Source organism: Bos grunniens, chromosome 2, assembly GCF_055505025.1.
Source record: "Bos grunniens cultivar Pamir isolate PY7600 chromosome 2, Bosgru_T2T1.0, whole genome shotgun sequence".
NCBI classification, from domain to species: Eukaryota; Metazoa; Chordata; class Mammalia; order Artiodactyla; family Bovidae; genus Bos; species Bos grunniens.
Window position 1 is genome coordinate 117,718,519 of NC_141166.1, and position 26,868 is coordinate 117,745,386.

The following is a 26,868-nucleotide window of genomic DNA, read 5'->3' on the forward strand; positions in this document are numbered from 1 at the left end:
TATAGTCCACAGGGTCACAAAGACTTGGGCATGGCCGAGCAACTGAGCATGCATGCATGTAGCTCTCCCCAAGGTGGGGTATTACTGTTTTTCTCACTCTCACACTGGGCTCTGAGTCCTTGAAGGTAAGAATGATATCTTCTCTCTGTGTGCATCCCCAGCAACTAGCACCGTGTCTGGCACAAAGAAGGCGTCAGTAAGTGCTACTGGATAAATCTCTCATGTTTTATTCAGTTGCAATATCATATGGATGGAGATATGAGGGTGAATCCTGGAGAAGAGAATGGCTACCCACTCCAGTACTCTGGCCTGGAGAATTCCATGGACTGTATAGTCCATGAGGTTGCAAAGAGTCAGACAAGACTGAGCAATTTTCACTCACTCATGAGGATGAATAGATATAAAATGCGTTGATGTTCATCAGAAAGTACCAAAATATTTCTTCCATTAACTTGTCACTGTGTCTGTAGTTCTACCATTAGAGTAATTTCTGTGGGTTAATTAATCAGCTCTGTTAAAATATAAGAATGTTTGGGAAGGAACAATGGGTCAAGCTCTGTACTCATTACACCTCACTATGCGTTCGTTTATCCTCTTCCTTTCCAAGAAGGGACTAGTTGAGTGCAGGCAACTGTGGAGGTTGAAAACATTGAACATAGTGGCCCTTTAACATTCATTGAATGATGAATGAATGAATACTCCCATCTGCATAGCAGTAGAAATATTTGTTGGGTTCTTATTGTGTTTTATAAAATAAATTGTTCTAGATATTAGTCTAATTTTTTAGAAAGATGGTCAAACTATAACTCCCAACAATCTAAGCTAATTTTGGTACATTCTGTTGTCATCATCAGATGCTTTGAGAAATGCTCCTTTTTGCATCCTTTTGGAAAGACAGAGACAAAGAAACCATTAGACTGGGCGTTTTCTATAATTGTTGATGAATGTTTGCAGAGCACAAAGGGAAGTGAAAAATTTTCAACTTGAAGATTAGTCTGATTAATTTAGAAAGCCAACCGGAAAAGCATTAAGCACCCAAATGGGTATACAAAATCTGAATTCTTGGATAATTCTCTATTTAAATAGTGATCTGAGGCAATGTGGCGTGGAGATATGAGCACAGAAACCTTGATGACTTTGGGCAAGTCATGTACCCTCTCTAAGCCCAGGTATCCTTATCTAGAAGATGGGGATAACAATATCTACCTTGCAGGTTTATATGACAATTCAATATCAGAGAGTTAAAATTTTGAAAATTTATTATGTCAGGCAGTGGGTCAGGTGTGGGGGCTCCAAGAGTGAGCTACAGAGGAAGATGCCTGCATTCACAGAGCTCCCATTCTAAAGGTGATGCAAGAAGATGCTGCAATCCTAGAGCAGTGCAGGGCAGCAGCAGCAGGCACCTGAGATGAGGGACACAGTATTCTGAGGTCACAGCCTCCTGAGATGAATGCTGCACTGCTCCTGCTACCTAGAGGAACACCTTCCATGACGGTACTCAAGCTAAAGAGGGACCAATCTCTATTATGTCCCAGTTTAGCTCAGCGATAGGCAAGGAGCCTCTGCTTGCAGTCTCAGCCCCATGGGTGAGTCTCCTGAGCAACTCTTACCTGGGGTCTCAGCCCATCCCGACCTGCTGGTGGCATCTACAGCCAGCTGAATCGCACCTGCATGATATCTACTGTGTTTGGAACTGGAGCCACTGCTGCCTTTGGTTCCAAAGTGTTCTCAGGAGTGGCCTCAGTTTCCCCTCTGGTTCTCTTAAACTAACAGTTACAGAACTGCAGAGAGAATGGCAGAGTAGCTAAATACATTTTGGAGTCCACATATTTGGTTCCAATCTCAGCTTTACCACTCAACATGGTGAGCAAAACACTGACTTTCTCCCAACCTCAGTTTCCTCATGTGTATGATGGGGTCAGTAATAGTACCTGCTCTGCAGAATCCCTTTAAGTGCTAAACAGAATAATGTGTATATCAAACTCCCACGTGAGCACTCAGGGAATTTTAGGTATTGTTTCCACTAATTGTGGAAGATGCAAGGTCATCTTTGTTAACTTACAGGCAGAGAGTCAGTCCAGGACCACTGTGACATCTTGAAGTTTTAACGCTTGTAATTTTGGATCTCTCTCTGTCTGCCCCGACAGGGACTATCTCTTATGGTCCAAAATTTCATTAACCTTTCTGGTTGAATGATTGTTTTCTTTATAAGGTACTTAAAATTGTCAATGTTTTCAAATTTAAATTATTTAGATTACTTAAATTTTCATCATCTTTCATACAGATAATCTCCTTTGGCCACCACCAGGACTCTAGGAGATCGGTATGGGTGAAGTACCTGTTCCTCTGTTGCTGACAAGGAAACTAAGGGAAAGAGATTAAGTGAGTGACTCTCTCAAAGCTACATGGCTGGTTACCAACAGGGGATATCTAATTCCTGCTTGAGATGCTGAAATTACTATTTAATTATGAAAGCTGTATTCACTGCAGGGACTCAGAAATAGGCACAGAAATCAATTTCAGAAAACCACTCAGCAGTAACTGGAAAATGTTTTCAGTGAGTTCGAAAATCAGACTGAAGAATTAACCCCCAGACTTAAGGTTATGAAGCCTAGAAATTCACACTGAGTTTTTTTTTTTTCGTTTGTTTGTTTGTTTTAAACTTGTGAATTCTGCTTTCACCCATCATTTGTAGTATAGAGTCTTGAGCATATCCAAAGCCATTAGAAATTGACTTTACGAGGTTTTGTGGTTGGTTTTAAAAGAATTCCATATTTCCAGGAATTTTACATTGTTCCCTATTGGCACGTGGCAGGATATCCTGCCACTAGGAATGAGTCATAACCCTCAGCCCCTGCCCTCAAAGGCCTGGATCTTGTGCCTGTCCACCTAGACCCCTTCTACAGTGACTTGCCCCTTCTTAGGGGAGGAAAGCAGTGAACTTCCTTTCTGGTTGGCCTCAACTGTTTCAAGGCTTTTGAGTTAAGTAGCCAGGACAGACCATGGGGTCACACAGAGTCGGACACGACTGAGCAACTTCACTTTCACTTTTCACTTTCATGCATTGGAGAAGGAAATGGCAATCCACTCCAGTGTTCTTGCCTGGAGAATCCCAGGGATGGGGGAGCCTGGTGGGCTGCCGTCTATGGGGTCGCACAGAGTCGGACACGACTGAAGCAACTTAGCAGCAGCAGCAGCTAGGACAGAAGAACCAAGCATAATCCAAACTTCTAGAAAGTGTACAAGGCCATCCCACGGCCCACGTTTCTTCCGCCATTTCTGCTCCAGCCAGCACCGTGGCTCCTGTCTCCGCTGCCCTGCACCTCCCTTTCTGCCCTGGTGCTGCTTTGACTCCACGTGTGGGATGGGGAATGGCTGTAGGAATCCCCAGCCCTTGGGGATGCGCATCCTGGAAATGCATGGAAGTTTTAACATCCATGGGACAGCCTTGTTTATGGAGGCTGGAGGCTGATGGCAATTCTGAGGTGCAGCTTATATAAGTCTTCTCACATAGTCCCTGCGGGATCAAGCTTGACTGACCAGAGGGGTGGCCAACAAGTGGACGTGTCTTTAGAAGAGCTTCCCTCCTTCCCCATTTCACTGTCTTGGTCCTCGACTCCCATTTCTGATGTTACCTCCAAAAGTAGACTATGTGCATGCAAGCTCTTGTCTCTGGCTCTGCTTTGGGAGAGAGGAGGGAACTCATGCTGGTTTTCATATTAAACTGGTTCACATACACCTGGGAAGGTCAATATTTCCATGTATAATGCATCCCCAATTTAAATGACAAGTACTTGATTCTTCCTTTAGAGAAAGAATACAGTTTGTGGAAAAGCCCCAAAACCAGAGGTAGAGGTTCCAACTTATCCACAAGTTACTTATGTGAGCCAAGCTACACTATTTAACCTACAAACTTAGTACCTGATCTGCGAAATAGAGGAGATAAGTTGGATGACATCATTGCTAACAGTCCTTTCAATTCCACAACTGTATCTCTGTGAAATAAAAGTAACTGGGAGACAGTTTGTAGTAACTGCTTTCCCCTTCATTAACCCGAGGAGTTGTCTTGCCTAAAAATATGGCAATACTTTAATGCAACTTTAGACAGGCAAGTGAATCAGCCTCCTGAAGGTCTAGATTAGAGAAGGAGCAGCTATTCAGAGCCTCAAAACACAATAACACTCACAGAAAGAGAACAAGCCAGCTTCTTTGGAGTCAGCAAACATTAGCAGGGGCTGTAGCATTAAGATAAGAGCAGAGTAATGAGCAAGCAAGTGCCACCAGCTTCCCTGACTGCATCCCTCAGAGATTCGTCACATCCCTAACAGGCCTTGATGAATGGACTCCTACTGTGGACATTTTTTCTCCCTTAGAAGTTACTTGGAAACTTGGCTTGGCAAAATGCTTCTCCTTTGAGAAAAATAATGTAAAATCCTGCAAGTGTCAGACATGGGAAATAAAAATATTAAAGATATACAGGTTTCCATAAGCAATCAATACAGGAGTATTAATTCAGAAAAAAAAGGAACATCATGATACTTAAGTCAAAATGAAGGCCCCAAAACATGCAAAATAAATAGTCTATAAAGCAAATGAGGTTGTAGATGCCACCATTTATGAGACACACAAGACATTTACAAGACAGATAAAGTAGGTACTATCATCTCCATTTTACACATGAAGAAAACAGGATCAGGGAGGTAAGTAATTTGATGACACACAGCTATCTAGTGGCAGAGCTGGGATTTGACTTTTAAAATTAATTAAAATGTATATTCATAACAGTAATACATACACATAGTTAAATGAAACAACACTAGAAAGCACACAATGAATAAAGCAGTGCTTTTCATTTTTCTGCTTTACTGTCCTTTGACTGTTTCTCAATGCTTTCGCCTGATTCTTAATTTGGCCATCATGCTTTTAATTTCCAAAAGCTCTTTCTTCTTCTACAGTTGCTCCTATTATTTTTTAAAGCACCCTGTTCTTATTTCATGGAGACAATGTTTTAGCTCTCTAAGGATATTAACAATAGCTTGGGGTTTTTGTTTTCTTCTCCCCGCTGTTTTCTCTGAATTCTGTTTATTTCCTGTTTTGGCCTCTGCTTTTCATATGGGTGCACATGCATGCTCAGTCGCTAAGTCATGTCCAATTCTTTGTGACACCATGAACTGTAGCCTGCCAGGCTCCTCTGTCCATGGAATTTTCCAGGCAAGAATACTGGAATGGGTTGCCATTTTCTCCTTCAGGGGCTCTTCCCAACCCAGGGAATGAACCCACGCCTCCTACATTGGCAGGCCAATTCTTTACCACTGTGCCACCTCAGAACTGTGCCCTGTTTCATACGGGAGGTTTTCCTAAAATGTTCTGTGGTCCTTGGTGTCTCTGTGTAATAGAATGACATTAAAAGGCTAAGCCGGAGCTGTATGTGCATGTCCCCCCCACACAGTGCATGCGTGTTATTCAGTGTTTATCTGAAATTCAAATTTAACTTCTTATACTTCCATTTGCTGAATCTGAGGAACCTGGGTATGTGGCTTATGGATTCTGGCCTCTGGTTGACTGGGCTGTGGGCTCGAGTTTTCAATCCATTTTACTTCATCCCCTCTTCTGACTTCTGCGTGAGTTCCATTCCCACCTTGAGCTTTTCTCAGTCCAGAGCACTTTCTTTCATCTCTCCAGAGGATAAACTTCTGGCCTTCTCCAGGGATAGAGGAGAGGGAGTTCTGGCTACATTGGCGGAGGACTTCGTGGGCTCTGAGTGTCCTGAAAACTGACTTTCTAGTAATCTCCTCATCTTAAGCTGTGAGCATCACATTCATTTTTTCATGGTGCTTTTTGTCTCTGAGCCCCAGGGGAGGCTCTGCGGGGCCTACAGCTCACTTCTCAGTCGTCCTGCTTTCCGGTCCACTCTGCCAGAACACCTGACCCTCATCAGTGGGCCTTCGTTTGCCACAAACATACTGACACCTCTTCTCAACTGTTGGTGTCCTCTCCCTTTCTCCTTATAGATTCGCGTTTGCTTTTAAATTTATCTGGTGCCATTTAAATGGTGTTTCAGAAGGGAGAAAATATAGACACATGGGCTCAGTATACCAGGTTTAACTAGAATGAGACTTAAATCCAGACCAAAATCATCCCAAAGCCTCTACTCTTTCCACTCGGCCATGTCATAACCCATTCACCAGAGACCAACAACAAATACCTGTGGCCCAGATTGTCAGTTGTCTACTCCAATCTCTCTCTTGCCTTTCTTTCTTAGTAATAGAACTCCTAGACTTTAGCATGGCATGCAATTACCCAACACAAAGCCTAACCTAGGGATGGCCAATGAAATGTAGGTGGAATCGTTACGTGAAGTTTCCAGAAAATGGTCTTAAGAAATAACTTGCATTACCTTTGGCTTCTTTCTTTTTCGTTCCTTTCTTCTTTCTGAGAGCTGGAAGGTGGACATTGTGCCTAAAACATGGGCAGCTACCTTGGGCTAAGGTGGAAACCAGGTGTTGAATGTGGCCACACAGAGAGATAAAGAAGCCTGGGTCCCTGATGACAATGGAGCTGCTCTACCAACTGCCGGTTGCTTATCTCCAGACTTTTTTGACGTGACAAAAGAAGTAAGCTACTGTGATTTTGGGTTTCCTGTCCCTTATAATTGAAGCTAACTCTCACTGACACCATGCCAAGCACAGTAAGATCTGAACGGAGTGACATAGGTTTCCTAGAAAAGGTGGCAGGAAATGGTTCAGCCAGATGGGGAAGTGGAGGAAGAGAGACACACTGGAGAGCAAGGGGCACTGCATAAGCTGTTTTCAAAGGGTAACATGCAGTTGACTAATAAAAAAAGACTTATTTTTTTTCTGAAAAACAAAACACAAAGAGTAACACTAGACCAGTCTAGCTGAAGTATAAATCACATAGGAGAGAAGTGAGAGGTAAGAAAGCAAAATGGTTGGGGGCAGATTATGGAGGGAGAACCTTGAAACACGAACCAAGGTTAGAGGTTGCTTTGAAGGTGATGAGGCCACTACAGCCTTTTGAGATGGGAGTTGGAGACTCGTCTAGAATGTGAGGGAGGGTTAGAATAAAGAGTTTTGGGGTCTTCTCTATGCCTCTATAGAATTAATGTAGAGTTGAGTCCAGGAGAGTGAGCAGAGAAAGAAGAACTGGAACTCATACATAGAAGCAAGGAGAAGAGAAAACTATAAGAGATCCAGAAAAGGAGAGAGGAAGGCAGGTGCATGCTGGGGAAAAAAAGAGAGTAGACACTGACAAGAAGTCAGTAAACCTGCGGATGTCTCAAAGAAGCTAGAAAATACCAGGAATTAGTAAAAGACGTTGAATCTGGGGACAAGAAAGTCTCTGCTGACCTCTGAAAGTACAATGCTGGCAGAATGTGAAGGTGGATACTGGTCTGCCAAGTGCCACCTAGGTGCTAGGAAAATAAAAGCAGTCATGTGCTCCATTTATTTTGGAAGGTAGGAAGTAAAAGAAAGGTAAGGCAAAAGGCAATGCAAGAGCATGTGGTCAGGTCAAAGAATTTCTGAAGGAAAAGAAGTTGTTTGGTCTTTAAGGTCAGAGAAAACTGTGCATATCAGTGAAGGAAGAGATGACCAGGCCACCAAAAGCAGTGGTTCCTGATGGAACAGGTTTCACAGGAAATGAGCAGGATGGAATCACCATCTAAGGTGGAAGCCTGAGCTTTGGGGGAAAGAAGGATGGCTTTTCTGAGAAAGAGAGCTAGAGGAGAGGTGAAGAATGAAGGCTTGGATTTCTTGTCATCCTTTCAGCAACACAAGTTTTTCATCATTATTAGCATCATCAATGCCATTAGAGATCTAACCACTCATGATAGTCTACAATAGAAATCTTAGGGACTTCCCTGATGGTCCAGGGGTTAAAACTCGACACTTCCGCTGCAAGGGGCACAGGTTCCATCCCTGACTGGGGAACTGGATTCCACCTAGCTCGTGGAGTGGCCACAAATAAAATAGCAACCTTAGCCAGTCTTTAAACTAAAAATGCCCATCACTTAGTTTTAGCCAGTAGTCCCAAACAAAGCTCATAAAACAGAAGGAAAAATATGTATCTTGTGATTGTAGTCCTGACTGTCTTGTTTCACAGACACCACACTGATGAGGTTCCTTTAGATGAGGAAAAACAACAACAACAGCAACTTTAGCTCGTTTACACATTGATACCAGTGTTAGAATAACAGGCAACCTCCAGTTTGGACCTGAAAGTTAATTACAGGATGAAACTTTTATATCCATTTGTCAAATAGATCAGATGCCAATACCTACTCAAAGTACAGCGTGAGGTCTGTTGCCAGGATTGACTGCTTCAAAAGCTGCATAAGGTCACTGTATTCCTTGGAGGACAAATTAGCAAAGATGTTGTGACCCTGGAACGAGAAAGTAAAAAAGCCACAGAAGACACCATTACATCCGAGCTTGGCAACTACATGTTTTTTCCACTTTTTTTTCAAAAACAGTCTAGAAACACGATGAAATAATTCTTTAAAAAGCTTAATGACACTCTGTGCAAATACAAACAGATTCCCTGGCAAACAGACCAAAGCCAGAAGCGCAATCATAATCATTGGCGAGGAGGACCACCAAGGGACACTTTATTACATCTAGTTTTGAAGAGAAAACTGGAAAGTGTTTGAACTCCTCTTACTAAGGCTATGCTTGTGCCAACAACTCGATTTCTTGTGGGATCATTGAGCAGAGAAATCGACACTTCTGGGAAACTTTCTGACCCCTGAATACATATTAGTCTCGCTAGTAAAGACTTAAGCTGGCATTTTGGAAGTACTTGCTATTGCAACAAATGACTCAAGGAAGAGAAGAAGCATTAGACCAGTGGTGCACAGGTGGCTCAAGTGGTAAAGAATCCACCTGCCAATGCGGGAGCCGCAGGAGACGTGGGTTCAGTCCCTGGGTTGGGAAGATGCCCGGGAGGAGGAAATGGCAACCCACTCCAGTATTCTTGCCCGGGAAATCCCATGGGCAGAGGAGCCTGGAGGGCTACAGTCCATAGCGCTGCAAAGAGTCAGTCACGACTGAGCATGCAAGCACACGATTGGGGGTGATTTGGACAATGGGCACTTCTGGCAGTGCCTAGAGACACTCTGATTGTCACGCTGATGGACGGCGCTACTGGTATCTATCGGGCAGAGGCCAAGGATGCTGCGATGCACCCAACAGCCCCCACAACGAAGACTTACTTGGCCCCAGTGACAATATTGATGAAGTTGAGAAATGGTGTGTTAGGTAAGATGAAGATACATCTGGATGAAGTGTGTGAAATAATTATAATACAGTAATTGCTGAGTAGCTAGAAAGTGTAAGATATTGCTCTTGGCACAGGAGGACTCTAAAGAGTGACTTTTGCATAGAACATCCTACAAATACACCTGTATCTCCATTCCTTTGAAAAGCACACTTTTTTTCCATCCAACTTTGTTTTAGCTACACTAGACAGCTCCATAGTGTTTTTAGTCAAGTGAAAAAGCCTTTCTGTTAAGTGACAGACACTTCACTTAATTTGCTTTGAAAGTCAGGACTTTTTATTTATCAGGTTTTCTTAGTATGAGATACCAACTCACCAACAGGTGGTCTGGAAACTGGACCAGTTTTAAACCGAGTATCAAGAACCAGAAGATGGTGCAAAAGAAAGGCAGTGAAGATTTCCTGGGAACATTTTCCAATGAGAGGTAAATTAATTCTTCTGGGGAACCAGAATATCAATTAATAAATTACTACATACCAGGCACCAGATGATCTCCTGCCCCCTTGAGTTTAATTTATCTCATTAGGTGAACCTATCACTCCTTAAAGACTAGAGTATATTGGTTCCACCTGGGGCCAGGTCCAATATTAATAATAATTTTCAAACAAACTCTTCTGGACCCTTAATTCAGCCATTAGGAAGAAGAGAAATAACTGAAGGAATGCCACATCATAATTCTACCCAGGTGTCTTTGCCTGGGCCTTGCCCCTGGGTCAGTCACAGGCTGGTGGTGTACTGGGGCCTGGGAAAAAATGGTTGGGGGCTCTGGAAAAATAGTCACCTAGGTCCAGCCACACATCTAAAATTTCTCAGGGAAAGAAACAGAGCTATTAGGAGCAAGTTATAGTAAACTCTACTGTGTGAAGACCAGGAGGAAGATGGTCTGAATCTGACAACGTTGATTATTTTGTGAGAGTGCGTTTTGCTACATTTAAAGGACATACAGTAACTAACACAGTTTATAGCTAACAGAGTGACAAAGCTAGCCAGATCATCTTTAATAATTATAAGTTAGTTTGTAATCAGTTTATGTTTATATGCAAACTGGCCTTCTATGGCACCCTGAAATACTACTATTTCTTGTTTAGGGAGGAGTGGTACTGAAGGGGGGGTGGGAAATGTGTAGGAAGAAAGATCTAGATCAACTGTCTTCAAGCCATCTAACCTCCCTATGCCTCTGCATCATTTGGAAAGTGGGGTGGTAATAACATCTGCATTTCTGCCTTTCTGATGGGCAGTACGGGGATGGGGAGAAGAGGGGGGCATCAACGCAAAGTCTGAACACACCAGTGCTTGTATCCATTACTGCTATTCTGCATTCCTCATAGAGAACCCTGGCACAAAGGGCAGCTGATGAATTTTGCTTGTATGAAGACAAATTCTGAGTTAGTGGGGCTCTGTGACACAAGCAAATGACCTTCTGAGAAAACTCGACCTCCTGTTTATAATCAGTTATTACAAAGGTGTGAATGTCTGGCCTCAGGGGTGTAAGCCCATCATATTACCAGCATAGAAAAGATAGTCTGATCCCAAGTTCCTCCCATTCCTATTCCCCTCTGCACACATCTAAAACATGACTTTCACAGAAGAATTCCAGAGCCACGGATGCTGGGACACTGGTTTCTGTCAGGGTTACTGAGAGCCAACCCTGATGTTTCATTCTCAACTGAAAATCCATCTCCCCCAACGGTTCTGCCTTCCGCAGCTGCAGGCAGGTTCCGGAGTGCTGACTCTCCTTTATGGGGTCGAAGAAGGCTTTCATGATATTGCAAAAGACATGCTTTCTCAAGATAGGCTGGAGGAAAAAAACCTCCATATTTAATGATGCTATTCCAGGGAAGCAGGGCCTTAATGATGATAATAATAATAATTAATGGCACAGCTAGAGAACTGACAAATAATGGGGAACAGATGATCCCTTCCTGGCCTCAAAAAAAAAAAAAAAAAAAGGTCTGTACGCCTGCAGAAAATTAAACAGATCCTTTCTTGGCAATTTCAAATTCAGATGCCTCAGCTAGAGTCAGTTAGCAGTTTTACTTTTTCTCTGTGGAGAGCTAAAAGTATAAAAGACCAACCACTTCTAGTGCCCGCAATGCCATACGAAGCAAAAGAAGGCATATGGCCCCCAGCTTGGGTCTCAAGTTTAGTTGCAGTTCTCACGTTCAAATTGTCCCACCAGCAATTTTAAGTTCTTTTATCTTTTTTATAGGTTTCTCAATTATGTAAATAATGTGTAACTTTCTCACCCCGTTTCTGATTCCCTCATCTTTTCAAATGGGTTTCGCAAAATGGAAATGCTGGGTCACTGACTTCTGGGGTCTGTTACTGGGCTTCTGTACCCTGAAGAAATGTAAAGCCATGTTCTGGTGACAAGCAGTGCACAGTCTGCTTTAAATGAATCTGAAAAGCCCCCTAACCAACAATAAAAACCCAAATGAATTAGCTCGGGAAGAAACTGAACAAGGTCCTTGGTCAGGCATCTGAAAGAATTTCTTAAAAGCCACAAAGAAGTCCGATAGTTCTGATTCTCTGTATTTCTTCTTGCAAAGAAAGAGAAGTAGGAAGCATAGTTTCACTGGTTTTCTTTCAAGGAGAGAAGCAGAATGGTGGGTTTTTACCTCGCTCTGAAGGATCATCACTGCATGGTTGAAATGGTGATGCTCTAAGGTGGCAGAGGTTCCATAGAGTTGGGCCAGGGCAGAGCCACTCCTGAAAGAGGACAGACACGTGAGTGACCATGGCCCTTCCACATCAACAATCTCCTCCACACCGGCTCTTTGGATCACACTGCTTCTCCTGTTTTTACAAAGGACCATGGGCAGATACATTCTCAGGTAACCACTTGTGGGGTTCACAAATCTATAAAGTAAACCTTTTGGGAACCTGCTGTGTGTTAGGCTAGACACAGTGGGTGATACCACCATGAAAAAGACATAGTCCATGCTGCCAAGAAATGTACAAACTAGTAGGGAGATGCGATGTGGTCCTAAGGGAAAAGAATGGACAGACCACACAATATAAAAGCCGTAGGAAGTGTTTCAGTTCAGTCAAAGAGCTCTCGGTGTTCTGAGGACGAGAGACATGATTCCTGGCTCTGGGGGTCAGGGTAGGCTTCATGAGCTAAATCTTATAACGTTTCTGAGTATCCAGGATGAATGTCATATACTAAATGTATCTGCTATTCCATGGGAAAGACCTTGCGAATACTATGTAGAACCCATTTAATCTACTTTACATGTAAGGTTGACAAACTTCAACCACGGTTTTCCAACCTATGGTCACACTGTGATATATCAGTGTCCAACTCCAGAAAGTTCTCTGGACTTGAAGTCAGAACTCAGCTCTCAGTAACAGCTTTGGGTCATTACTTGGTTGTTTGAGAATCAGTTTCTTTGTCTCTAAAATTATGATAATACTCTCTACCTTACCTGCTATTCATGAGACTACAATAAAATATTTCTAAGTGCCCATCATAGTGCCAAGCATGTAAGTAGGTTGTAGTCTATACTACTTAAAACACATAGATATTTCCATTTAAAACAAATAAAATGTTAATTAATACTTGAAAGATTCTTTTGAATTATCTGTAAGTTTTAATCAGGGGGTATTATTTCTTTCAATCTTGCCCTAACCTATATCATTTAATAAGTGACAATTTGTTAGGCTAATCTTAGCAGTACGTGATTAATATTTAATGTTAGTTACTATTTTTCTAACATATGGTTCATTTTTATGAAAACGCATTTTCCAAAATGCACACTGTATTGTGCCTTAGTTGTATTTGTCATGGCAAATCTAGGATGGAAATCTAGGATGAAAATCCAAATGCCTGGATGTATTTAAAATGCCTGGATGGAGTAGGTGTTTAAAAAATATTAGCCACTTGGCTAATAAGGTTGTAGTGATATGTCTAGAGATTATAGTTCAAACTGAAGGTTGATAGTAATGTGTGTTAACATATTTTAAAATAATATTATTAATAATAATAGCTCTATGAGTAAGTACCTATCATGCACTAGGCAATATGTTAACACCTCAACATATTAATTCATCTGTTACTGACAACAACCATGAAACAGTTATTATTTTCTCATTTTACAGATGAGAAAACCAAGGCTCAGAGAAGGTATGTTACTTTTCCAAGGTCACAGAGCGAGTAAGTACCAGTTCTAGATTGGCACCCAAATTCTGAAGTTTTCCTGATTACATAATGAGAAAGAGAATTTTAACTTCCATATTTCTTATATTCTAGTCTCCATTTTTGTCAAGCTGGTTGTCATCAAACCTTCTTTGAGAGAAGGTTTCAAATTTGATTCAGAATTCTCCTGTTACAGCTGCTAACTACAGACTCAGATTTCTGCAATTGGTTTCTATCAACCAGCCACATGCCCCAGTTATTGGTGTGAATCCTAAGAGAATCACTGGTGTAAAAGTGGGGTCAAGATGTAAAATAGCATCTCCTCCTTTATCACGTTGGTTTAGCAGACCTCACAAAGTTAAATCAGCTAGACGATCACAAATCATTAACTATTTCCTTTTTTCAGGATGAGTGGGAAGTTTGTGTCCTTTACCCTGGGAACAACTGGTGGCTCCTATGCTGCCCTCTGCTCTCCCCACATCCATGTGGCCTCTGAACTGTTATGTTTCATCAGGAGGACTCAGTGCTTGTGCAAATGCATCTGAAGGTCCACGGTTTAAGAGTCTTCATCCTTACAAAGGAACATCCTCTTTGTTCCTTTTAGTAATTCCATCTTACATGTTCCACACACTCACACAATACTGAGCTAATTACAGGTATGCAGATTTTGCAACAGAAGCAGACTAATGATGCTTTCATTCCTTCACCTAACAAGGACTGAGGACTATCATGATGCAAGGCTGTGAGTGTGTGGGATATGGAGATAAAGAATGGCTCTTACCCTCAGGAAGCTCTCAGTCCCTATAACTGCACAGGAGACTTTCTCTGTCCACACTTTCATTAACAATGCTCACCTTTCTGCAAGCAAGGTGCCATCTTAGTATTCACAGAATGGACCATGATACTAACTCCACTTTGAGTTTTCTTTAGAATAAAATCATTTAAACAAGAATGCTTCCATTTCCATATGGTTGCTTCAGTTACACTGTTAGGTTTGGTCTCTGTCAGATTTTCTGAGACTACAGGACACCCTGGTGCTCTCTCTCTCAGGCCGAGGCTCACTGAGAATGCTGCCTGCACCTGCCATTACCCACACACATGTTATGAATCTCCTAGCACTGCAAGAGTGAAGTCCATGGTCAGGAAACTTGATAAAAGTGGCAAATCATTGAACTGTTAGGATAAACTTTATCAGAAAGTATTAGACAGAATACGAGTTGTTTGGGATGTAAAATGGCATTATGGGCAGAAGTAAAAAGGGTCTCAGAGTTAAATACATTTGGGAAATGCTGGGTTTAAGAAGTTAAACTGTTTAGATACTGTAGGATTTATCTGTGGCATCAGTGTGTGAACATATGTACTGTGATTCTGCAGGAAAGGAACATACTATGCCGTATTAACCGAACTTACTTGATCATTAAAACATTTTTTACAAGACGACATGCATTTCATGTAATGTACTCTGTGTAAAGGGCATACTGACACTTTTTCATGTAAAATGTGGAAAAAACCTTCCAATCAATCACATATGGAAAAAAAAATGACTTTAATACCACACCTCATTTTAATTGTCTGTGGTAAGTATATCCATCATATCAGTGGCTCTGGGGCACACAGACTATAATTGTAAAAATATTACACATACATGGAGGGTGTGTGGAGACATGCGGAGAGGAGAGGAGAGAAGAGACTCCAGATCTTTTACACACAGGAAGATTTATACCTGTGATTATTTATGATGCTCATTATTGATTAGGTCATCCTAACATACTAAAGTTTTTCATTTGGGGGCAGGCAGCACACTGAGGAGAGGCTTATATAAAAGGAAAGTCAATGTGAAAATGGCTCTCCCCACCCAGGCATTCAGCACTTTGCACAGCCACCAAAAGTAAGCATGCAAAAGGAAATTTCATAACTATGAGCTATGGACCCTCATAACTTCCCTGGACATGCATATTCTTTGAAAGAGAGACTTAATGGAAGTGTGCTGCCATGGCTTACAGGAAACTTTCAGAAGGAAAACTACCGAAGGTAATTAGGAAATTGAGAATTGTTGGGAGGTGGGGAGGAATGGGATTAGGCTGTCACGGCAGATTAATGTGCCCCTGTATTTCACTTCTGGGACCTGGCCGAAAGCGACAACATGGGTTTTCATTCCCAAGAAATGAGTATAAGAGATTATGCTAGAAATGAATAGAGGAAGTCTCCTAGGAGAATATACTACAAAGCTGCTTGGTACTGATATTTAATCATCAGGGGCAGCTGTAATAGGGAGGGCAATGAGTGGGAAACACTGTCCCTGGAGAAAATAGGAGCGAGGTGTTAACAGCAGTTTCAAAGCGCCATGGGATCGCTGCCCTTTCTACCTATTGATCATGCACTGCACACACTCCAATACTTTAAAATTAAGAATAAAATATGAAAATGCGAAGGTTCACTTATCAGAAAGGCTAAGAGAATAAATCACACTGTGCTGTGACTAAAATCACAACTTTTTATTGTAGAGGCATTTTGCATTTTATATAGTAATTTGTCCCTTGCTAAATGTCTCCTGTTTCTTTATAGCCTTATATATGAAAAAAAGAAAAGGTAGCATATGCTTTGTCACATAATAATTGGTGCATTTAAATCCCATTTCCAAATCACTTAAAAGGCTGGCATTAGAAGGTAAATACTTTAAGGAAAGGGACTATTTGTTACACTTCTTTATTTCCCCCACAACGCCTCGCGCAGTGCCTCGCATCTAGAAAGCACTCAATTGATGGGGAATGAATAAGGAAATAAGGATATAGGTTTCTTCTGAGGGATTTTCCTAAACAATGGCCAACTTGCTGAGTAAATCTTATCCTAATCAGTAAAATGGTAGTTCCTCCACCATGATGTCAAAGGGTCTCTTTTCAGCATTTATTGAGGAAAACTTTAACTGAGGTGGAGTGGTGGTGGCATCTGGTATTCTAAGCTCAAGTGAGACTCTGTAAGGGAGGGGCAGGGCTGATGGACATCCCATGGGCTGGTAAACTGCATAAGAGGCCAACCATTGTGAGGAAACAGCTCAGACCATCTTGGAATGCATAGTTTTGATCATGCGGTGTAAGGATGCAAAAAATTTTTTTGAATTCTAATATCAGAGATATCATAGCTATCTCATATGTATGGAAACTGTTCAGTATTACCCAAATCACTTGAGATTTGGGGACCTCAGTTTCCAATTTTTAAAAATTAAGGCATATGAAAAAATTTTTGAAAATTAAGGAATATGACTACTGAGATCTAGTTGAGTTCTACAATTTTTACAGCTCCACGTCTTGATTTTCTGGATATCAAAATGCATCTTAGTTTTCCAGAGCTCACATATATCACAAGCCAGCCAATAAACTGGAAGTTCAAAAGCCTAAAATAAATACCACAAAGTCATGAAAGAGGGTGGGATAAAGTGGTTAAAAAACGGCCTTGGAGTCAGATAGCCCAGGTCCAAACACTACTTTGCCGCCTTCTGGATGGGTGAATTTGGGCAAGTCACTTACTTTCCTGAGGCCCAGTTCCCTCTGTAAGATGGAGACAAAAATATCTAGCTACAGGGATATTAGTTGAGCACTTGAGATAGTAAACAACAAATAACCGCAATTCTTCTCATTGTCTCAAGGACCACTCACAGCAAAGAATGGAAATGAATTAGAACCACTTTTACTAAAAAAAAATGTTGATTAAATACAACTAGGACCTCTGAGCAAGCCCCATTGTTACACACATGGCTGGATTTCCTGGAAGTAGGAGCAGACACGGAAAACCAGGGATCTCTGTCTTCCTCTAGAATTGTACAGTATCTTCTCTGCTCCTCTCTGAATACTGACTTTCTTCTCTCTGCGGATTTGCTCTCTTGCTTCTCTTATCCACTCGGGATTTGTTCATCACCGGTTTCCCCAAATGCAGCCTCAGTGTCCAGGTCTGCATGGACCTGCAGCTTGGACCTCAACAGCTAACTGAGTCCATATCATGGTAATCCAGGACCAGACTCCTGGGAGATAAGATATGATTAGCTGGGTTTGATTTGGTGTGTAGTCTTGGTCCAATGAGGTCAACTAACAAGAAAGCCTGGCTCTCTTGGTGTGATACGCAGGCTCTCTCCAGGGTGGAGGCTGTTGCTATTTAAGTACATACATTGCACACTTGACTCTTTTTAAAAGAACCTACAAGCTGCTCACTATTGCTTTATAGACACAATTCTTTATGTGTAAGTGGCAGAATGGTAGGGTGCTCCAGGAAGACGCAGTGACGATAATGCCATCGGCCTGAGAGAGGGGTATCCTAAAATACTCATAATAACAAAACGCAGGCCAGGAACTCAAACACAAGGAACTGTCAGACCCTATAATCAAAGTGTATACAGTTTACACCTCAGCAGGCCCCAGGGACGCTATTGTCATTAGTACAACATCAAATCAATGTCTGTAAAAACTGTGTTCTATAATAATCCGTAAAAGATTGCACTTGTGTAAGAAGTCAGGAAGCTTTACTGAAAAGCAATATTAAAGTAGTTAAAACCTCATCCATTCATGCATTTATCATTCATTCACTCAGCAAACATTCCTTGTGGGTTTACCATGCTCTTGGTGCTTGTACACATCATAGGTACTGAAGAAGAAGGGGAGACACACCATTAATCAGCAACTAATGTGGTGGGAGATGTGCAATTCTAAAGCATAGCCAGGGCATGATATAGACACAGAAGACTGATGCAGCGAAGGTCATCAGGGATAGAATCTGGGGGGTGGGGGTGGAGCTTTCAGAGGAGGCTGGGGGAAAGAAGAGGAAGAGCATTCTGGGCTGCAGAAACAGCAGACCAGGAGCAAAGGAAAGGGAACTAGCTGGACCCCATCGAGTACTTTAAGTAGCCCCTTGTGTCTGAACCTGGATGCATAGGTCGGGGCGGGGTGGCAGGTGTGAGTGCTGCGCTGGAGAAATGGGCAAGAGCCTGATTGAAAAGGGCAATAGGGGCTAAACTAAGGAATTTGAACATTATCCTGAGAGTCACAAGAGGCCAGTGAGCGTCTTTTAAGTAGGGGAACAATCCGATGACATTTGTGAATTAAAAAGAGTATTTTGGAGTGCCAAGGTGGGGAAGACTGGAGGAGAAGAGTTGGGCTGTTGGTTGTAGGAATCCTGGAGGGATGCAGAGAAGCAGTGGTTACTATAAGAATGCAGAGATGTCAACTCTGAGGGAATCTGAGTGGCTTGTGCACTTCTGGTGGTGCCATTCATGGGGATGAAGAATAAGAGGAAAAGGATTGGTGTAGAGAGAAAGACTGGGGTTGTGGTGATGATGGGACTTCAGATAGGAGGAGCTCCTCAAGCAGCTGGAAGAAGTGTTTAGAGATTAGCCGAAAATTATGGTCCATAGATTTGGGTTTGGGGCCAGTCAGCAGGTGGCAGCATGAAAGGTAAAGCAGAACAGAAGAAGAGGAGAGGACGTGTGCAGTGAAGGCTGGCGCAGGAGGAGCAAGCTGGGGAGAAAGGCTAGAAAGGTGGATGAAGGTGTCTCTCTCCCAGACAAAGGAAGAAAGAGAGCTCTTTGGAGGAGAGCATCACAAACAGTGTCATGGCAAGAAGGATCAAGAAAGAAGGACCGGAAGAGTGTCCTGTGGCTTTGGGAAAAGGGGTCATTGGTGGCATTACTGAGGGCTGCTCCCCTGGTGGGCAGACCTGGAAGCTGTGTGGGAGGGAAGTGAAGACAAGGAACAGACAAGTTTCCAAGAAGACTGGCTGGAAAGGAAAGAAGAGAAATGGAGCAGAAGCTCGAGGGAGAAGCAGGGATGGAAGTGGGTTTTTCAAGACGGGGAGAACTGTTCATATTAATAGGTTGGGAGATACAGGGCAGAGAGAGGAAGATGGATGGAGCAAGGTCCTGGAGGAGGGAGGGAGGAAGGGACCCAACACTGAGGTGGAAGGATTAGCCTCAGACATGAGGAGGGACAGCCTTTTCACAGAGATAGGAGGGAAGGAGGAAAGGATGGGGCCAGACAGATAAGTTCGTTCGTGGCAGGGGAGGAAATTGAGGGAGTTCTCGATTGATGGCCTCAATTTTCTCAGTGAAGGGGAGGCAAGGTGATCTGCTGAGTGGCATGGGGGGAGGTGGTAGAACAGAAGGTGGTTTAGGAGGAGGAACGTTTGGTTTCTATAACTGCTGATCAGAATGGGGGACGGAGCTGGCTAGGGGCCCAAAGAGGCTGGTGGGGAGTGCTGAGCCCCTAGCCGAGTTGGGAGAATACCTATTCGGTATGCCTCAGGCTCACAGCTATGACACTTTCTCCCAAAGCCTTTAAAAGTCTGGACAGAAGAGCAAGAAGCTGAATTGTTAGATTGAGCCAGAGCTGAGTTTTTGCAGAGTGGCTGTCACAGAAAGGTAAGAGGGTCTGGAAATTTCAGGACACGGAAAAGAGCAGTTTGAAGTGATGGGCTTCTGCATTCAGGATGGATAGAGGTCACAAAGTCGATACTCATCTGCTAGATCAGGAGCAAATCAAAGGGCCCAGGGCTCCAAGGCCTTAGTATGTAGGTGTTACAGGGGAAAAAACAAGTGGTGAGCTGAAAGGTCCCTGTTGACACATCGTGGGCCACTGGGGTTTCACATCGTAGAGGAAGACCGGCTGCACGGGCTTGGAAATTGGTCACCTGAAAGCTAATCTTACCTCTTCATTGAAGATTCCTTAGTCTCTCCATCCCCAAACGTTTTTCCCTCGAGCCTCTGAAGTCCCATATCATGTTGTTTGCAGACAGGCAGTAAAAAGCACGTTAAACTGGAACCTGAATACGAGAGCCAGGACGCCTGGGTTTGGGTCTTATTTCCAGCACCCGTAAGTTCTGCGGCCTCGGCGCCAGCGTGAGCCGCCAAGCTCCTGGACCTGTCCTGCTTGCTCGGGGACAGATGGCTCTGTCCACACGCAGTGTGCACCTCCCGCCCCGTGCTGGTGGAGCTGCTTGGCTCGTTCCCACCTTTCTGTGGGATGAGGCGTGGCAGGGACAGAGACCCTCTTCCTCCTCCAATGTCACTCCATTTCACTGCAGTTTATACAATACCCGACATCAAAAGAACCTGGAAGAAATTCTACTGGGAAGGAGGAGATCTTTTGTTTCATAAAATTTCCAATTTTATTTTAATAGTCTCAAAACCAGACTTCCAGGGTAGCAAATCCAAGAAACCTATGATCCCATGAAGGCAAACATTCTGGGAGGAAGAAAAAAAAAATAGGCCCTTTAAAAATCTGAGCTTTGTTATCCGACTGAGGTCAACAGAGACAGACCAAATCAACAAGCATGACATGAAGGGCAAATTTGCAATTAAAAGAGGAATAAGGAATTATAAAGATGGATGAGCCCCGTGACACCCGCGCCCAGGCCTGCGTGGCCTTGGCCTCAGACGCCAGAAATTAATGCTTTACTCTTTAGCACGCGCGTCACCTTTGGCTCTGAACAGAAAGGCAAATGCATTAAAATAACAACAATTAGAACACTTACTTAGCTTGGAAGGCATTGTTGGTTCCCCTGTGGTCGAGGTCATGACACAGGCATCCCACAATCACCGCTAAAATTTCCACCTCGGTCAGAATCTCTTGAAACCCGGCGGTCTGGGAAGATGAGAAAATGGCCCAGTCACTGCTCGGGGCAGGGAGGAAGGCCGAGGCTCGTCTGCTGAGCCGCCATCAGCTCTGTTGTCATACCCACATCATTTAAGGGAATGATTAACTGCCACCCCTTCGACTCGTGAGTTGGGTGGTCAGTTGCACAGCCCAGGGTCCCCGCGGTGATGAATTAGCCGGCACGGTGGCCCGCCCTGGCTGGCACACCAGGACAGAGTTCAGATTGTTTTGTTCCCTTTTTAGAGAAGAAGCTGCGCTGTCTAGATACAGTGACAGTCTGGCCAAGGCCTGGAGCAAAATGTGTTTTGTGATTCGACATTTCAAAATGATGAGCATCTAGGGGTAGGGAGAGAGAGGGGGCTGGGAGTTTAGAACTGAGTGATGTAGCCACCAGATGCCATTTAAATGAAAGTTGGCAAGAGAAAATGCCTTTAAAAATATGTGTGTGTGTGTATCTATTAGAAAAAGCAACTTAGAAGTACTCAAATTGTTACATGATAATATTCTAGAAGTTATAAATACCTTAATTCACATTAGCTTGGAGGACAGGTGAAATTTCAGATAAGCAGTGCCTGTCTTGAAAACTAGAATTGGCCAGGGGATTAGGCGATCCAGACGTCGGATCAGGTGGAGGATCTGTTACATGCAGCTCCTTACGATCCCCAGGCAGCTTGCTTGGGAAATGCATAGGTGTGGTGTGCTATCTCTGGCGAGCAGGGTGATGTAATTACATGACCATGAGCAGCAGTGCTTCTCTGATTCCTGCTGGCCTTTCGTTAGTTTAGAAGAGAAAGTGAACTTGCAGAAATGCAGGGCTCTGCATTTGCTTGATCTAAGGCCTTTCTGCCTCCTCCCCCCTTAACTTGTAAGCCTCCCCGCTCAGTATTTATTAAAATCTTTATCAGAGGGCAGGAGAAGGGGAAGGGTAGAGTTCAAACTGCTTCCCTTTTCATGTGTGTTTTTTCCTCCACATCTAGGATCACTAGCTAATATCTGTAAGACAGTTCTCTTACAGCAATGAACACTTTGTTTTTTAGTTAATTATGTTTTTGTTGTAGAAATAACTGAATAATAAAGTTTCTGTGTTGACAACTTTATTTTAAAAGATTTCTACATTAGAAATACATATAATTTCATCTGCATAGCAAATAGGAATGTTTATAAACTATCTGGGCAGGATAAAGTAGTCCATATCTAAGCTGTGTGTGTCCTTCATTTTAAAATTCAGAGCTGGCTATTGGTTTTAAGTTAATTTTATTTTATTGAAGGCATTACTTGCAATAGTTTTTAAAAATTTAATTGTAGTTAGAAACTTAGAACCAAAGCCAATAGTCCCTCATCCTTCCCCTATCCTGATTCCCAAAGACAAGAACTTTCCATTTTCTTTTTTTGTCTAATTTGGTAGGCATTTCCCCCCACATTACTATATAGTAGGTCATTAGCCCTTGGTTATTCAGGGGTTTCCCATGTGACTATAATCCTTCCTGTGTGCCAGACACTGTCCTAAGAGAACCACAACCATTTAACATACTTCTACACCTTTGGCTACAAAGAATGTAATTAATATGATTTCGGTATTGACCATTTGGTGATGTCTGTGTGTAAAGTCGTCTCTTGTGTTATTGCTGTGACAGCCCTGGGATGTCTTTGGAAGGAATGATGCTAAAGCTGAAACTCCAGTACTTTGGCCACCTCATGTGAAGAGTTGACTCATTGGAAAAGACTCTGATGCTGGGAGGGATGGGGGGCAGGAGGAGAAGGGGATGACAGAGGATGAGATGGCTGGGTGGCATCACTGACTCAATGGACGTGAGTCTCAGTGAACTACGGGAGTTGGTGATGGACAGGGAGGCCTGGCGTGCTGTGATTCATGGGGTCCCAAAGAGTCGGACACGACTGAGCGACTGATCTGATCTGATCTGAGTGCATTCTTTTGGCAGAATTCAGTTAACCTTTGCCCTGCTTCATTTTGTTCTCCAAGGCCAAATTTGCCTGTTACTCCAGGTATATCTTGACTTCCTACTTTTTCATAAACAAAGAAAAGCAGAGACATTACTCTGCCAACAAAGGTCCATATAGTCAAGGCTATAGTCTTGCCAGTGGTCACATACGGTTGTGAGAGCTGGACCGTAAAGAAGGCAGAACGCCAAAGAATTGATGCCTTCGAACTGTGGTGCTGAAGACTCCTGAAAGTACCTTGGACAGCAAGATTAAACTAGTCAATCTTAAGGGAGATCTACCCTGAATATTCACCGGAAGGACTGACGCTGAAGCTCCAGTATTTTGGTCATCTGATGTGAACAGACGACTCATTGAAAAACTCCCTGATGCTGGGGAAGATTGAGGGCAGGAGAAGAGGGTGTCAGAGAATGAGATGGCTGGATGGCATCACCTATGCATTGAACATGAACTTGTGCAAACTCCGGTAGACGGTGAGGGACAGGGAGGCCTGGCGTGCTGCAGTCCATGGGGTCGCAAAGAGTCGGATACGACTAGGTGACTGAACAACAACAACTTACTTCTCATAACAGGTAAGAACTATTATTATCTGCCAGTTAAGATGAGGAAACTGAAGCACAAAGAAACTTAAGTGCCCTGGGTCTTAGAAAGTGCCTACCTGATGATCAGTCTGTAAATGTTATTCACTCAGTATCCAATGATTATATCCTTTGTTATGTGGATGTTTAGCTTCCTGGAGTTAAGATTGCTTTTAACATCTAAGTCGACTTACATCCTACACAACTCTCTGAACAGTCACACCTTTGACAGGTCGCTTCCTGTCCTGGGGTTCCCTGCTTTGGCCCAGCGCTGACACTTGGCCTGGATTCTCCTGTCTGCTGCCAGCATCCCCCTCCTAGGGTTGGTCACCTGTCTCCTCCATCCCACATCTCTCTCTTTACTCGTTTTCTCTCTCAGTTTGTGGGAACACATCTGCCAGTAGCTTCATAAAAAAGGATGTTAATACTTCTTTAACATTGAGAAAGTTGATTTTTTTTTTTTTTTGAGGCTTTGCACAACTGAAATGTCTTTAATCTATTCTCCTACTCAATTATTGGCTTGCTTAACTATTCTAGGTTGCAACATTTTCATTCAGAATTTTGAAGGACTTCTCTATTCTTTCCTAACTTCCAAAGTTGCCTTAGCGAAGCATAAATCATTCTTGTTCCTAATCCTTTGAATGATACTTATTTTCTCTCTTTTAGAATCTTCTCTCTATGCCTGGGGTTTGCCAATTTCACAAAAATCTTCTTTTGTTTGGGACTTTTCCTCATCATTGCTTGGTAAACCTTTTCAATGTGAAGGCTCATTTTCTTCAGTACAATATTCTTGTCATTTTTTTTCCCCTTAATAATTTCGACTTCATTATTTTTTCTGTCCTATTTGAATGGTACTCCAATTGGTTTGACATTGGACTTCTTATATTCATTTCCTTATTTTCCATTTCTTCTTTCCCATTGCTCATGTTGACTTTTCTCCTCTTACTTTCCAGGAGTAATAATCTTTTAAATTTACTAGCATTTTCCTGTCTGCTGCTCCTTTTCTGACAGCACACTATTCTTCTTACATGGATGCATTATGGTCTCTTCTCTTTTGAAGATATTGATTATAACTGCTTTGAAATTCTCTCCTGTTCCCTGAATTGCCTATTTCTTCTGAACTCCTTATCTCTTTGTTTGGTGGTTTCCTCAAATGCCTGATATCCTTGGTTGTCCACTTATGCATGGGAGTCCACATTCACCACACACCTGTGCATGGAGATGGTGTCTACACATGGCTGATCTCATCACTGCTGAGCTCACGGCCAGGTGGTCCTGCTGTGGACCCCCACACGCCAGTGTAGATACTCTGAACACTTCCTCTGGATTTTCCAATCTCTTGCTTGGAAGGAGCATAAATACAGGTGTTGGAATTCTGAGAAAAGGGTATGTAGCTTCTCACCCTTGTGATGGAGACTTTCACTTCATTCTCTTACTTGCAAGGTGCGTCTCACCTAACTTTTCTTTTACTGGTGTCTCCAAGTCTGGGGCTCAGTTTCTCTGGCAAATACTCTGGCTTCCTGCATAGACAAAGGGAAGAGGGGTTCTTGGACTACAGGGAGAGGGGATGGAAATTTGGGGGCTCAGTGTTTTCCTTGGCCCTCACTCCCATTCACCCCATGTCTGTGGTATCTGATCCTTCCAGTTCCTGAGCTTTGACAGCTTCTAGGAGAGTACTGGTTCTCACGTGTACCCCTTCCTCTACTCTCTTCTCCTGAAGGCATTTGGGTTGGACCTTCCTTTTCTTTGTTAATCTACAAGCCATCCTCCCTCCATGAAAAGAGTGGAATTTGTGTCCATTTCTTACTCTCCTTGTTATTTTGGGGGTGTTTTTTGAAAGGAGAAAGGGATGCAAGTGTCTTTCTCTGTCATCTTGAAACTGTAAGACAGTTTCATTGGGTTTGGATCTTGCTAATATGAAGCAAATCCTGAAAGTCTATCAAGCAGGCAATAATTATACACTGTATTCTGGAAATCAGTGCTGTAAACACAATGACGATGCACTGAAATTTAGAGAGATTGTTGCCTGTGAAAATGCTGCTGTTTAGAACGAGCTGATGAATTGGAACAGTAAGAATAGAGATGGGATAATGTCAACATAAGATAATTCGACTAGAAATTTAATTAGAAGATAAAATCGAATGCCATGTAATAGACTCAAGTTCAAAATCCGGAATCATTTTTAAGCCATCAGTTATCACCCATTGTATACTATGTTGGAATATACTTCAAGGTCTTACACAGCCGACTACCCTGCCCCTTTCTTGGAAATCCAGATTCTAGCTCTTAGACTATTTGTATCACAGGTATTTTTGAGAATTTAATAAAAGCCATGGACCTTTTTCCCAGAAATTATTCTATAACTTCATGGTGTTCCAAGGCCATGGAGCCCACCTCTAGATCCTCCCAATAAAGAATCCCTGACGTACAGCACAGTCACACAAAGCGTATTTACCTCTCTTGGCTGTGATGCCTGAGTTACTGAAGCAGCACCTATCTCTTGACTGTGATTGAAAGCTGCCTGGTAAATGGTTTCTGAGGGTCGTCAGGCCTGAGATGTGTCCACCTGCCACCGAGCGTCCATCTGCCCCTCCCCACCCTCATCCATCTTCTTTCTAGTCCTATCCATTCTGACCTACACTTGACACACACTGGGGAGAAAATGTCAGCTGCGTGCTGCAGACAATATACTTTCAAAAGCGAACACAGTGGCAGCAGGAAGTACATTCGGATGTGTTTCTCCTATGCTTAATTCTATTTTTATTTTCAAATAAAATGATATGTTTGCTGCTACTGATCCAGTAACTAACTACCCATTATCCAATAATGGGTTTTGTTGACCATTATTTTACTCTACCCTCTCACCTGTATTCCCTCATGGCCCATATCAGAAATGTAAAGCCGGGAATATCATATATCTAAGTAAAAAGATAACCAAGGCATACAGAGCTAGCTTCCATGTCACCCTCTCCAGAAAAGCCTGTCACGACCCTCTGAGCAGGTCTCCTGTAACAGTCCTCTGTTGGGTTGGACATATGCTGGGATAACCCTGCCCCCAACCACTAGGGCATATAATCACTGGAACTCCAAAGGACCCAAACAGTAAGACTGAGTTGAAGTGTTTCTTGAACTAGCCAGTGATTTCCTACCATTCAGTCAACATAAAATTCAAACCAGCAAGGACATGCCACCATGGCAAAGCTGATCCTGTGTGGTTGTCAGAGGAACAGAGGAACATGACGGCCAGAGAAAAATTGACAGTTGC

The 26,868-nt window shown here is 42.9% G+C and overlaps 1 protein-coding gene across 1 annotated transcript in view; it reads right to left on the reverse strand.

The window, feature by feature from the left end:
• PDE11A (phosphodiesterase 11A) overlaps positions 1-26,868 on the reverse strand; it is a 427,416-nt gene that overhangs the window by 60,905 nt on the left and 339,643 nt on the right. The window contains exons 13-15 of the mRNA XM_086359943.1: positions 20,945-21,054; positions 11,913-12,003; positions 8,301-8,401 (exon numbers count right to left, since the gene is read on the reverse strand). Coding sequence (XP_086216069.1) covers positions 8,301-8,401; positions 11,913-12,003; positions 20,945-21,054 — 302 coding nt within the window. The remainder of the gene's footprint in view (positions 1-8,300; positions 8,402-11,912; positions 12,004-20,944; positions 21,055-26,868) is intronic.